Genomic DNA, 13,643 nt, shown 5'->3' on the forward strand with positions numbered 1-13,643 from the left:
AATATTTATTGAACAACTGCTTTGTGCCAGGCAGACTAAGATGGGCCAAGTAAGGATATTAAGAAGGTCATTGTAATGCAATGTGATAAAAGGTTTAGTAGGATTAGGCTTCAGGATGAAAGAAGAGAAGCAAAATTTGGGGATGTAAATGCAGGTTTCCCCGTGGAGGAGATGCCTGCAAATGACTAACCACTTCTTAGAAGAATAAAAGGATTTAAACAAAGATGGGGGAAGAAAATACTAATTAGAAGGAATATCATAAACCTAAGTACTCTTTGGTGAAGAAGTCTAGGGTACTCTGTAACTGGAGAAGTGGTTCGTTGTGACTAGAACATAACCTTTAAGTGGAAGAGTAGGAAATGAGGCCAGAGAGGTAGACAGCTCTCAGGTCATGGAGAATCTTGTATGCCATGCAGAGAAACTTGCATTATATTTCAAGACTGGTGAACAGTTTCTTTTCTAATTAACTTGCATGGCAAGTTAATTAACTCTGTTAATTTATGACTGGCTTCTGAATAATTGTTATAAGGATTCAGAAGTCATACTCAGCCTCAGTGGGAGATTGCTGTGATTAGGGTAACTTGTAATTTATTGTCCATACTAAGACCCTTTTGATAATGAAAAGGGCTTTATGATAACTATGTCACATCAGCATGTGTAAAATGCAAATATCCCAGGCAAATTGGCTTTTGGTCATTATAATCATAATCAATTATTCATATATGCCATCAGTTTAAGAGAAAGAAGTGATCCTGTAATACATGTCAACCCTACTATAGTTGATGATGAACCAGTATGACGTATGAACAAGCAAATAGTAGGATAAGATTGTTATTTTGGAAAGCTTTTTGGGCTGCATTGTGGAAGATGGATTTAGCAGGGGGTAGTGGTGCTTGGTGTGAAGGCAGGAGAGACTAGACTAGAGAGTAGGGCATTGCCAAACTCAAGGCCATAGAAAATGTTACCTTGAAGTAAAATAATGGTAACAGGGCCAGAGAAGAGCTAGTATATTTAAGATATAATTTAAAAGGTCACATCATGGGCAGCCGCTGTGGCCCAGCAGTTTAGTGCCACCTTCAGCCCAGGGCCTGATCCTGGAGACCCGGGATTGAGTCCCACATCGGGCTCCTTGCATGGAGCCTGCTTCTCCCTCTGCCTGTGTCTCTGCCTCTCTCTCTCTTTCTCTGTGTGTCTCATGAATAAATAAATAAAAATCTTTAAAATGGTCACATCACTAGAATATGTGAAGAATTCATGTGTGTGAGAAGAAAGGAAGTAAAAACGAAGGTGAGCCTCAGAGATGTGACTGGAGGGCTCGGTGGGTATTGATGTATTGATACAATAACCAAGATGAGGAACCACAACAGAAAAAAAGGTTTATGGGAAGATAGTAGTTCCAGTTAGGTATGTTAAGTTTGAAGTACCTTTGATATATCTGGGTAGAGGCACCTAGAGAACAATTCTAGTGGCCACAATCCTCTCCAGCTTTGTCCTAGATTCTGGTTTCTATGCTCTTGGTTTCTCCATTCTTTAAATTTCAAATCTCCTGGGATTTCTGTAAGTACTCCTGAAGGCAGTTTTCTTTTTCCAGGACAGTTATAGATCTGTTCCTTTTGTTTATTATAAAAATTTTTTAAAGATTTTTGTCCCAAGAAGAGATAATAGGAGTTCAGCTCATCATTTTAATCGCCTTTTTTTAGGGAGTGGTTTCATAGCTTTTATTATTTTCTCAAAAGGAGCTCTGAATTTATTTATTTAATTGTTAGGGATGGATGAATCATGAGGAATACTAATATACATACATACATACATACATATATACATTTATTACTTACATTTAAGTGGCAGCTGGGTCAATAGGCTTAGAAAGAGTGGCCATATGATAGTAGATTCAAGTTAATGATGAGGCAACTGGCTTAATGGAAGAAGTTATGAAGTTATAATGGGATAAATGCTGTTTGAGGGGTCAATTCAAATGAAGTCTGGAAAATATGCATTATATTTTGACAAGTTATACTTAACTTGCCAACTTACTATGTCTATAACTAACGTAATTTTAGAGGTGTACATCAAAAACCCAATTGATGCAATTTAAGGAATGAATAAATGAGAGAATGAAGCCATACAGTTGTTGATTAAGCTTTTAAGAAGGTTGGATGAAAAAGAAGAGGAGTGGAACATAAATTGGTAGCTAGAGGCAATGTAAGAGGGAATCCTTTAATATTAGAGAGCATTTCTATAGGTTGTTGTGAGGAGGCTGTGTGGACAATGAGATTAATACAAGATGGGGTTGGGTAACTGGTGTATAACTGATGGAAATTAAAACTGGCAGGGATTCTTTTCCTTTTGAAGGCAATTTGGTCTGATGTTTGTGAAAGGGAGAGCTAATAATGTTTATGTTGAAACTCTTAGAATGTAGCTGTTTCCAAGCAGTTCTTAAATCCTGTTTTTTCTTTTTAACCTTTTCAGAAAACACTATCTTCAGAATAGAATTTAGGAAACATGGAAAGGTTTTCAGGCAACATTGAGAGCCCTGTTGAAGTTGGTTACCACAAACTCATAGTTACACTAATTTGCTCAATTGTGTGATACAAAGAAAGTGCACAGTTGGTATGACTGTGGATTACAGCTTTGCCACACCAGGTGTAAAAGAAAGTGCAAGGAGGTCTTGGTAATTGGCAGGAAGGTGGTTATAATGAAATCCATGAGGTACAAAGAGAGAAGCAGAGACCAGGAAAAACAATGGCAATAAGGTGGAAAGTTCAAGGGAGTGTCAGTCTTGGTGAGACTGACTGGCAAGTATAGTTGGAACAGTGGAGAGAGAGCCCTGTGTGGTGTCTATCTTAGCGTTCTCTACTGGTTGTCCTTGTGATTGACCACTCCTCGGTTTCCCTTTTTAGGAATTTTTCTTCTGCCAATCTTTTATATGTTGGTTCCCCTGTAGTACTCTAGGTTCTTCTTTAGTTTCTTTTCCTACACTTTCTAATGTAAAAGATGCAATTGCTCTCTATATGCCCATTATTCCTAAGAGTTTCCCTTAGCTCAGTTTTCTTTCCCAAACTGCACCCTTATTGTCTACTTAACGTTGCTACCTAGATGTCTCAAATTCATCTAGCCCAAAAGTGAGCATTCCATCCTCTGCTCCAAATCTTTTTCTTTTCCTGGGCTCCCTAGATCAGTAAAAAGTACTTGCTAGAGACCGAGGCTTGGGTGTATAACTCTTAACTGTTCATCATATAGTGTATCATCTTTTACTTAGACATGCACTGTCCAGAACAGTAGGCACTAGTGTCATGTGTGTAGTCCAATTTGAGATGTACTCTAAGTGTAAAATATACTCTGGATTTTGTATATTTAGTAAAAACAAAGAAAGCAAAATATATTAGCAATTTTTATTGATCATACATCAAAATTATATTTTAAATTTATAGGATATGTTAAATTTGATACATTATCAAAATTTAACTTATTTTTGCCCTTCAAAACATGCAGCTGCTAAAAATTTATAGATAATCTATGGTTCTCATTTTAGTCTCACTATTATATTTCTGTTGAACAATGTTTATTTGGACTATTGAGATTTCTAACAGGTCTCTGCTTCCATTGTTGCCACCACCTCCAATCTCATATCACTCTGATTTCATTCTGAACCACACTATAAGCAATCCTTTTATCTGTTCCAGCACTAATCTATTTAAAGCCTTTTCAAAAAAAAAAAAAAAAAAAGCCTTTTCATGACTTCTCCTTTCTCCATATCCTATCCTTCAAGACCTTGCTCATCGTCTATCTTCATCTTTATCCCTTACACCTTCATTTTCATATCCCCAAATGAGTTCTGCACTGTTGGATCATTCTCTCTCCCCCTTCTTACCTGGTTAATGCCTACTCATCATGTAGAAAGGCGTTCTTTCAGGAATGCTTTCCTAATCACTCAAGAGTGTGATAAGTGAACACCTCTTATATTTTCTCTTAGCTCCCTATACTCTAACCTGTACTTAAATTATGTTGTACTGTCTCATTTTGTTTTTTTAAAAGATTTTATTTATTTACTTGAGAGTGAGAGAGAGAGGACGCACACACAGAGGGAGAGGGAGAAGCAGACTCCCTGCTAAGCAGAGTCTGATGCAAGGCTCAATCCCTGGATCCTGGGATTATGACCTGAGCTGAAAGCAGATGCTTAACCCACTGAGCCACCCAGACACCTCTATAATGTCTCATTTTGTTGTCCCTGTCTTTCCTCTCATGTATTGTAAACTCTCCCAAACCAGTAACCAATGTATACCTGGTGCCTGTTATAGGACTTTGGCATCTAAAAGGCAAATATAAGTAAATATTTGTTGAATGAGTGATTTTAGTTTTCAGAGGATGAATATTTACTGGTTACATTGTGGGAATTATGGCAAGGGAATGGATTGAATATCTGAAATAGGAATAGAGAAGCGCCTGGCTGGCTCAGTTGGAAGAGCATGGGACTTTTGATTTCAGAGTTGTGAGTTCAAGCCCCGTGTTGGGTGTAGAGATTACTAAAAAAAACTAATAATAATAATAAGTTTTTAAAAAGAAATAGAAATAGAGATTACTGGAGTTAGATGTTTTGTTTTAGGGAATGGAGAGGCCTCAATCTATGTTTCTGCCTTTGTTACCCCATAAATAACAGATGATTAGTTTTCTTATAACATCTTTATTGAAATATATTCACAAACCATACAATTCACCCATTTAAAAATGTACAGTTGAATGCTTTTTAATATGTTTATAGAATTGTACAGTTATTACCACAATTTTAGAACCATTTCCAGGAGTGATTTGTTTTTAAAAGCCTCCAAATAATTTTGACATGTCCATCTAAGTAGACTTCTTTCCCCTTTCCCATGTACTCCTCATCTGCTAAGACATCAGTGGGTTAAGAGAATGACCATGTCATTTATGTTTTGTATCTATTAAATTACCCATGACTGTGGAAAGATTTGTCATGAAAGAGTCAAGAATAGATGGATTCTACTGAGAGGTCAGTGGATACTAGGAAAGGAGATACAATGGCAGAGGCAGAGTTCAGGAGGGTAGAGGCACAGTTTATATTCCTCAAAAAAACAGTATTTATACTTGATAACAGTGATGATCTCACAGCATTTGTAAGCTCAGAATCCACCTCCTGACCCAGCGTCTGTGAGCTATGGGAGAATAAGCACCCCTGTATTTAAGAAGACTAAAGAGGAGCAGAGCACTGTCTTTGTTTAGGGAAGGAATAGATCTACCATTTTTTTTATCTGAGGAGGTCAAGGAAAGTATCTAGGGAGGTCAAGGAAAGTTTTCAATAAAGATGTTTGAGATGCAGGGCAGTTTGTTTACCATGGAACAAATTGAGGGGCATGGAAGAAGTGCTTGAATTGGGGATATAAGACTGTCGGATGGAATTCGCTGGCTGCAAAGTTTTCACAAGAGTAAGGGTAAAGATTTGATTGATAGGGTGGCGGGTGAGGAAGAGATCGGGTAGTTGCTTGCCTCTTTGGAGTTGACCAAGACTTGGATTGGTAAGATTTTAGATTAATAGGCTGGCAAAAGTTATTAGTTATATTAATAATAAATTGGAAACACTTTATAACCAGTTAGGAAAGAAGGCTTAGGAAAAAATGACGTCCAAAATAACAGGTTTATAATATACCACTGAAGTCAGTAACTTGTGGTACCATTTATTAAAGGAGACAGTTGACAGAGGAGAGAAGCAGGTTATAACTTAATGTTTAAGTGCTCTTTTTTCCGCTAGAATTAACCTGCAGATAACTAGACTAAATCTTCTAAACCATTTCTATAAAAGCCTCTTTCCAAAGGGAAATGATAACATAAATGGGGCACAATAACATAAAATGGAAAGGCTTGTTTTATAGCTTTATTAAATCACTGTGATAAGTAATTATTGGACTATGGGTATACTTAGTATATGAGGTGTTTTTAAATTGTATTGATAACTAGTGATAATTGCAATACAGTATGAGTTTTGTTTTATACTAAAAATTAATGTTATTTTTTAGATTTTTATAAGGTTTCAAATCACTGCTTAAAAGTTTTTAATGTATATATAAGCTTGCTTTTGTAATATACATATTGATATTTTATAGAAAAAATGGTGTGTACTTATTCAGAAGAATTACTGGATATGTATTTACTTTAGAATTGTTGAAAATTAAACATTTATTTTTCTTTCCGTAGTCTAAACCCCTGATACCTCTTCAAAAAGAGACTGATTCAGAGACCCAGAAAATGGTGCTCACTAACTACATGTTCCCTCAGCAGCCAAGGACTGAGGATGGTAGGAATTTAAGAATCTCTTTTCTTTTAAAAATTCAAATACTAACAAATCACAGCAAAGGTGTGAAGTGAATTTTAAGTCTCATAAACTTTTACCAGTTTGAAGGGAATTTGGAAATAAATTTCTGAAAATGAGAAAATAAGTCCGTATGTCAGAGTTGTAGATAGTTGAAGTTAGAGATACATATAGACCAAATGCTTCCATAAGTGATTCCTTGAAATTGTTTAATTCAACTTCATCTATTATAGATCTCTCTCTGTTCTTCCGCTAAATGTTAGGAATGCATGTCAAGTGTTATGTAATTACAACTATAGAACCAGGAATTATTTTGTTCTTTTGTTGTAGACTAAACACTATGCTTGGATCCATATACCAGATAAAGATATAATATGTAGAATTCTGACTAAAGGGTTCTTATGTTTTACCTAGAAAGGGAATATATATACTTTACTATTTTTCAACAGTTTTGGTATGATAAAGCCTTTTAGATTAAGGAGCAAAATTGTTTTTAGTACATGTTGTTATGTGTCTATGTGTAATGTATATTTTATGTTACACCTAAAGATATAATTTTTATGTGTATATTTTTCTGAAACCAGTGAAAATCATTATGGCCCTAAGTTATTTATAAATTAACTCTTAATACATAAAAACACTGAAGAAAATCTAAATTAATCATTAATTTTAATTTATAAAATATACCACAAGCAAGTTTTTTTTTTTTAAAGAATACTTTCTTTTTTTTTTTTAAAGATTTTTATTTATTTATTCATGATAGACATAGAGAGAGGCAAAGACACAGGCAGAGGGAAAAGCAGGCTCCATACAGGGAGCCCGACACGGGTCTCAATCCCGAGACTCCAGGACTGTGCCCTGGGCCAAAGGCAGGCACCAAACCGCTGAGCCACCCAGGGATCCCCTACCACAAGCAAGTTAAATAAATTCTTGGACTTCGGTTTCCTTCATCTTGGAATAATGATAATAGTATATGTTTTGCAGGAGTTTTGTACAGATGAGAAGCACTGGATATAAAGTGCTTATCAACACAATGGCATAATCAAATTGGATGTTGTTATTGTTTTGGCAGGTTCAGCCACCAGTTTTGTAATTCTTAAATACATTAAAAATTAAAATCGGGGATCCCTGGGTGGCGCAGTGGTTTAACGCCTGCCTTTGGCCCAGGGCGTGATCCTGGAGTCCCGGGATTGAGTCCCACGTCGGGCTCCCGGCATGGAGCCTGCTTCTCCCTCTGCCTGTGACACACTCTGCCTCTCTCTCTATCTCTCTCTCTCTATGTCTATCATAAATAAATAAATAAATCTTTAAAAAAAATAAAATAAAAAATAAAATATTAAAATTAAAATCATTTAACTTCTGTTCCATTATTGGTGATAAAGAACTCATTTATCTGTGCTAATTATTTCTTATTCTTTGCAAAAAGGAATAAAAGACTTGATAAGTTATTTCATGGGAATATATAATGAGATTTGGGTAAAACAAAACTATTTAGCTTTTGAATTGAATTATAAGTTAATACTGTGAGAAGTCAGATATGAGTACCTTCTTTCATTGGGGATCTATAACTAATGCTTAGAGAATAGATTTATAAGCACGATTCCTTTTCCATATATTTAAATAAATCCCCAATTCCCATATTTAGCAATATAACTTAGAAATATCTATCCATAACAAAATATAGTATACTTCATTTTAGATAGTCAATGTTGAAATATTGTTTTATGCAAGTACTCTGTATGTGCATTAGACAAGTTCAGGGGCACCTGGCTGGCTCATTCAGTACAGTCTGTGACTCTTGATCTCAGGATCTTGAATTCAAGCTCCTCATTGGGCGTAGAGATTACCAAGAAAAAAAAATTAAGAAGTTCAAAATAGATATACCAACACTGGCGTATGCCCTTGTTTGTGCATTACAGGAAATTTAACAAGTGTTTGGAAACATCAATAGGTGTTTTTTTCCTTTGTTTGCTATAGTCACTGAGACTCATGTTTCAATTTTCCACTTCATCTCTAAAGGTGATTTCTAACAGTATTTCAGTTAGCTACATAATTAATATATTCAAATAGTTATTTTTTTAAATTTATTTATTTATGATAGGCACACAGTGAGAGAGACAGGCAGAGACACAGGCAGAGGAAGAAGCAGGCTCCATGCACCGGGAGCCCGACGCGGGACTCGATCCCGGGTCTCCAGGATCACGCCCTGGGCCAAAGGCAGGCGCCAAACCGCTGCGCCACCCAGGGATCCCGAAATAGTTATTTTTTTACATGGGATGATAGAGTGCTAAAATAGAATGTTAAAATATTTGTGAGGAAAGAGAAGAGTGAATTCTTAGTGTAGAGAAGAGACTTTAATGTCCTGTTGCATGGGGTAGCAAATTATTTAAGTGAAGAACCATTTAATAAATATTTTTAATAAACTAATTTGGATTTTATTTTATTTTATTTTATTTTATTTTATTTTATTTTAAACAGAGACAGACAGAGCATGAGTAAGGAGAGGGGCAAAGGGAGATGGAGAAGCAGACTCTGCTGAGCAGGGAGCCTGACATGGGGCTTGAACCAAGGACTCTGGGATCATGACCTGGGCCCAAGGCAGACACTTAATCCACTGAGCCACCCAGGGGCCCCCATTTAATAAATATTCTTTTTTTTAAAATTTTTTATTTATTTATGATAGTCACAGAGAGAGAGAGAGAGAGAGAGAGAGGCAGAGACACAGGCAGAGGGAGAAGCAGGCTCCATGCACCGGCAGCCCGACGTGGGATTCGATCCCCGGTCTCCAGGATCACACCCTGAGCCAAAGGCAGGCGCCAAACCGCTGCGCCACCCAGGGATCCCCCATTTAATAAATATTAAAGGCTTCATACACCATAGGTTTTTGTTGAAGCTACTTGATGCTGTTTAGTGGAAAAACAGATGATATGTAAACAGATGAACATAAGTGTGTACTAATTCAATTTTATTTATGGACAGAGAAATTTAGATTGCATGTAATTTTCATGTGTCATGAACTAGTTTTTTATGTTTTGGGTTTTGGCCTCAACATTTAAAAATTTTAAAACCATTCTTAAGTGAGCCCAGATTTAATAGCTTTTGGTCCCTGTCGTATGGGGTAAAAAGGCAAATTGGGAGATTTGGTTCTTTTTTTTTTTGGATTTGGTTCTTATTCTCATTTTTTGCTGCTTCTATTTCAGAAAAATAATAAGAACTGGTAATTATCAGAAATCTAATACAGATATCACTCTGAAGGAAGATCTTCAAATAAAATTATTTTTTCCCTGGTGATGGAACCAGAGTGGAGGACATATTTAATCTTTGATATTTTTATTATATTAATGTGTTATTAGTGTTTTGTCTACCTGCTTTTGTTGCTGTCATATGGAGACTTCAGAATGTTATTTTCCTTTAATTTTAACTAACATTAAAATAACCAAGCATGATTCCAACAATGAATAAAACTAGGCAAAAGCATATGTGTAGTTTTTATTTGAGTAATGAACTAAACTCTATAAATGTGAGATACTGTTGAAGGCCCTTCCACGGAATAGTCAGATAAATATCTTCTGTCATAACACTTTTTGTTCCAATAAAAGTGATTGACACACTGTGGCCCATGGGCCACATCTGGCCTGATACCTGTTTTTGTGTGGCCCACAAGCTAAGAATAGTTTCTATAGTGAGTATACACATCATTTTGATGATAGTCGGTACCATTACTCCATCAGTAAGAACTTCAGTCTTCTCATTTACTGTATAACAGAAAATGGTACTCAACTATTAGTATATTTTAAATTTTGTCAGAAATCTTATGGAAATTTGATTTCTCTCATAAGTACCTACTATAGTATTCGTGATTTTTGTCTCTTGGTTCACAAAGCTTAACATACTTATTATCCAACCATTTATAGAAAAACTTTGGTGACTCCTGCTCAGAACTGTTCTAATCATGGATATACTCATGCCTTGATCTCTTTTACTGTCTTCTCTTTTCATGATTCAGATTTGCTTAGCCTCCTATCATTTCTGTAATTTTAATTTATTCCCTTAGTGTTTGTTCATACTTCAGGGAAATTTATTTGTGATATGAAAATTAGAAGCAGCAAAATAAAATCTTGCCCCTTTCAATTTTTGATTTGAGAGATGTATTTTAGAGTAGAAGAGTATTAAAAGGAAAAGTTTGAGATACACTTATATGTTAAGTTCTTGGGGCGCCTGCCTGGCTTAGTCAGTGGAGCATGTGACTCTTGATCTCAGGGTTGTGAGTTTGAGACTCATCTTGGGTGTAGAGATTACTTAAATAAAAATAATAATCATATTCTGAGTCCTTTTAGAGTTTACATGTTTCTCAACGTATTTCATTATAGATATTATTACAAGGAAAGCACTATAACATAATGCTCTTAAAATAGCGAATCAGAAACTGCATTGACATGCCAGGTGGGAGAATTTCTTTTCAAATTCAAGAAAAGCTTTTTCCTTTATCACAGTGCCTCAAAGAAATAAAAAAAAATACAATGTTCTTGGCTTGGAGTTTTATACTCTCTAAGGGAAGAAATACTTGGTTTACATTTAATTCCTTCCATTTTTATCGAGCACCTATGTGCTCGATAAGCAGTGTATTAGATCTAAGTATTTAAAGATAAAAATCCTTGCTTCAAGAAGCTCATGTTCTTTGGTGCCCGGCTGGCTTAGTCGGTAGAACTTGAGACTCTTGATCTCCAGGTTGTGTTTGAGCCTCACGTAGGGTGTAGAGATTACTTAAAAATCTTTTTAAAAAGGGGAGGGGGAGGGCAGCAATAGCTCTTCTTCTAAAGGGGGATAATGATGGATAAATTCGGAAGAGAAGGCATGGTATTTTGGGTTACATGGAGGAATTAGTGTTCAGTGGGAAGTATGCATCCATGTAACTGTGTAGTTGGAGAAAACTGGTTGTTGAAGAAGGATTCAGGGAATTATCAGTCTGAGTGTTTTGATTTCATTTCTTTACTCATTAAAATCAAAGAGAAAATTGCCTCTAGCGGCTGGGGGAAGGGTGTTTGTGGAAGTGATTTGTGGTGAGAGAAAAGACTAACTAGAAATAAATAGAAGGATTCCTGGACACCACTAAAGATGGAGCAAAGACTAGGGAATACCATAAATTTGTGATAGTTCTAAACAACAAGGTGATGTCACTTTCCTCTGGTAGAAGTGAGCAGTCCAGAGCATATAAGGTAGATGATTGAAATAGTACATTATTGTGACTATAAAAAAATACTAGAACCAAGTATTGAAAATAAAGGAAAACTGAAGACAAAAACTCAATTCCCCTCGTTTGTATTTGGCTTTGTGGCATTCTTTGTTTGGACAGAATGTTAAAGAAGGTAAGAAGCACACAATAAGGACTTAAAGTTAATGATAATTATGCTACTTATGCATAAGTATTCAAGTTGACCACATATGGGTATTCCAGAAATTTCATTTTTTCTATTAACCAATTTTGGACACTTTTAATCCCCTTTGTTTTGAGTGGGTATAGTCATTTTCTTTTAGTGGGCAGAAAACTGTGATTTTATCTTGTATTGCACACACTTCTGTACAGTGATATATAATATTTAAATGGATTGATTTTTAGAACTTAGATTTTTTTAGTTGCCTAATAAGTGAAAAACTGTAACAGTTGTTATTTCTTTACCTTTAATATTAATATCACATAGCAGGATATGTAGTGTTGAGTTTATATTAGATTTTCAGTTTTTCTTACATTTTGATATAGAAGATATCTTGCAAGCACTTCACTTAGTAAAGCTATACAAAGTAGGGGATCCCTGGGTGGCTCATCGGTTTAGCACCTGCCTTTGGCCCAGGGCGTGATCCTGGAGTCCCGGGATCAAGTCTCACATCGGGCTCCCTGCATGGAGCCTGCTTCTCCCTCTGCTTGTGTCTCTGTCTCTGTCTCTCTCTCTCTCTCTGTGCCTCTCATGAATAAATAAATCTTTAAAAAAAAAGCTATACAAAGTGTAATGTATAATGCAAAGATGTAATTATAAGGCATCAGGGTAATCTTTTTTAACCAAAATAACTGGCTTTGCTTTTGTCTTTATCTCCTTGTCCCCCATACGTAATGAACAATATTGGAATTGGGCAGATTATTCTGAATGCAAAAACTTGGATGAAATAATTTATATATTACCATGTTGTATATGTGCTGCCAAAGCTAGCACTATTACCATGCTGCATTTTGTGAGGAACTGCACAAAAATCCCTTATCTACTATGCTATGATTGTTAGATTCTTTTCAGGAACCCTTCTGGTAACAAGACAAATTAGCTTTAGGGAAGAAAAGATATGTGATTAATATTGTAAAGAAATACTAGACTCACAGCCTAGCTGTTAATGTAACATTTAATGCTGCCGGTGTTGACCAGTCTTGACTTACCTTAATGTATATAACTCAAAGAAAATTACGAGTGAGTAATGGTTTTTCTTAATTACAGTAATATATACTTTTTTTTTATTTTTGTTTGTTTTTCTCTAGTTATGTTCATATCAGATAATGAAAGTTTTAATCCTTCACTGTGGGAGGAACAGAGGAAACAACGAGCTCAAGTGGCATTTGACTGTGATGAAGACAAAGATGAAAGGGAGGCACCTCCCAGGGTGAGTCCTGTTCTTCCTTCAAGTTTGAAAGAGGTCCACTGATACTTATTTGGTGCTACTTACCTTACTGTGCTGTTTTGGGAGATACAGAGAAGTACAGGTTTCATTTCTTGCCCTCAGGGCACTTGAAATTTTATCGATCCTATACATATGTCATGTGAAGGAATTTGAGAACAGCATAAAACTATATGATTATAAGCCATTTTATATAAAAATAAGAGAAAAACACATTATTGTTTTCCCTTTTCCTTTTAATTTATTATTTATATTCTAGGAAAAAAGAACTCTGTTACGAACTTTTTTTTTTATGGGATTGAGAATCTGTGTTGCAGTGACAGAAGTAGTAAATAATTCATTTCCCACTTACTCATGGAGTAATTATTTTTCCCTTACATAAACTAGCTGAATCCAAAAAAATGACAATTAGACTGACTTTGGAAGTATTTGTTTCCTGGTGTATAAGACGGTTTATAAATGTGGGAATTTTTTATGTATCTGGATAAATATCTAGCTGGAAAACATAACTGTTTTAAAGCCAAGTGATGGTGTTGGCAATACCCACACCATAAATCTTAAAATGGAATACATATACATCTGCTAAAAAAAAAAAAAAAAAAAAAAGCATTCAAAACATTAGTTAAATCTGTAGCTATAAAGGCTTTTACTTTTGATAAAACCA

At 35.5% G+C, this 13,643-nt stretch overlaps 1 protein-coding gene across 12 annotated transcripts in view; it reads left to right on the plus strand.

Moving 5' to 3' along the window:
• Window positions 1-13,643, plus strand: part of ERBIN (erbb2 interacting protein) — a 118,739-nt gene that overhangs the window by 78,767 nt on the left and 26,329 nt on the right. For all 12 annotated transcript variants that reach the window (XM_038530715.1, XM_038530714.1, XM_038530716.1 and 9 more), the window contains 2 exons: window positions 6,208-6,307; window positions 12,843-12,964. In XM_038530715.1, the coding sequence (XP_038386643.1) occupies window positions 6,208-6,307; window positions 12,843-12,964 (222 nt within the window). The remainder of the gene's footprint in view (window positions 1-6,207; window positions 6,308-12,842; window positions 12,965-13,643) is intronic.

The sequence above is a fragment of the Canis lupus genome, chromosome 2 (genome assembly GCF_011100685.1).
Source record: "Canis lupus familiaris isolate Mischka breed German Shepherd chromosome 2, alternate assembly UU_Cfam_GSD_1.0, whole genome shotgun sequence".
NCBI classification, from domain to species: Eukaryota; Metazoa; Chordata; class Mammalia; order Carnivora; family Canidae; genus Canis; species Canis lupus.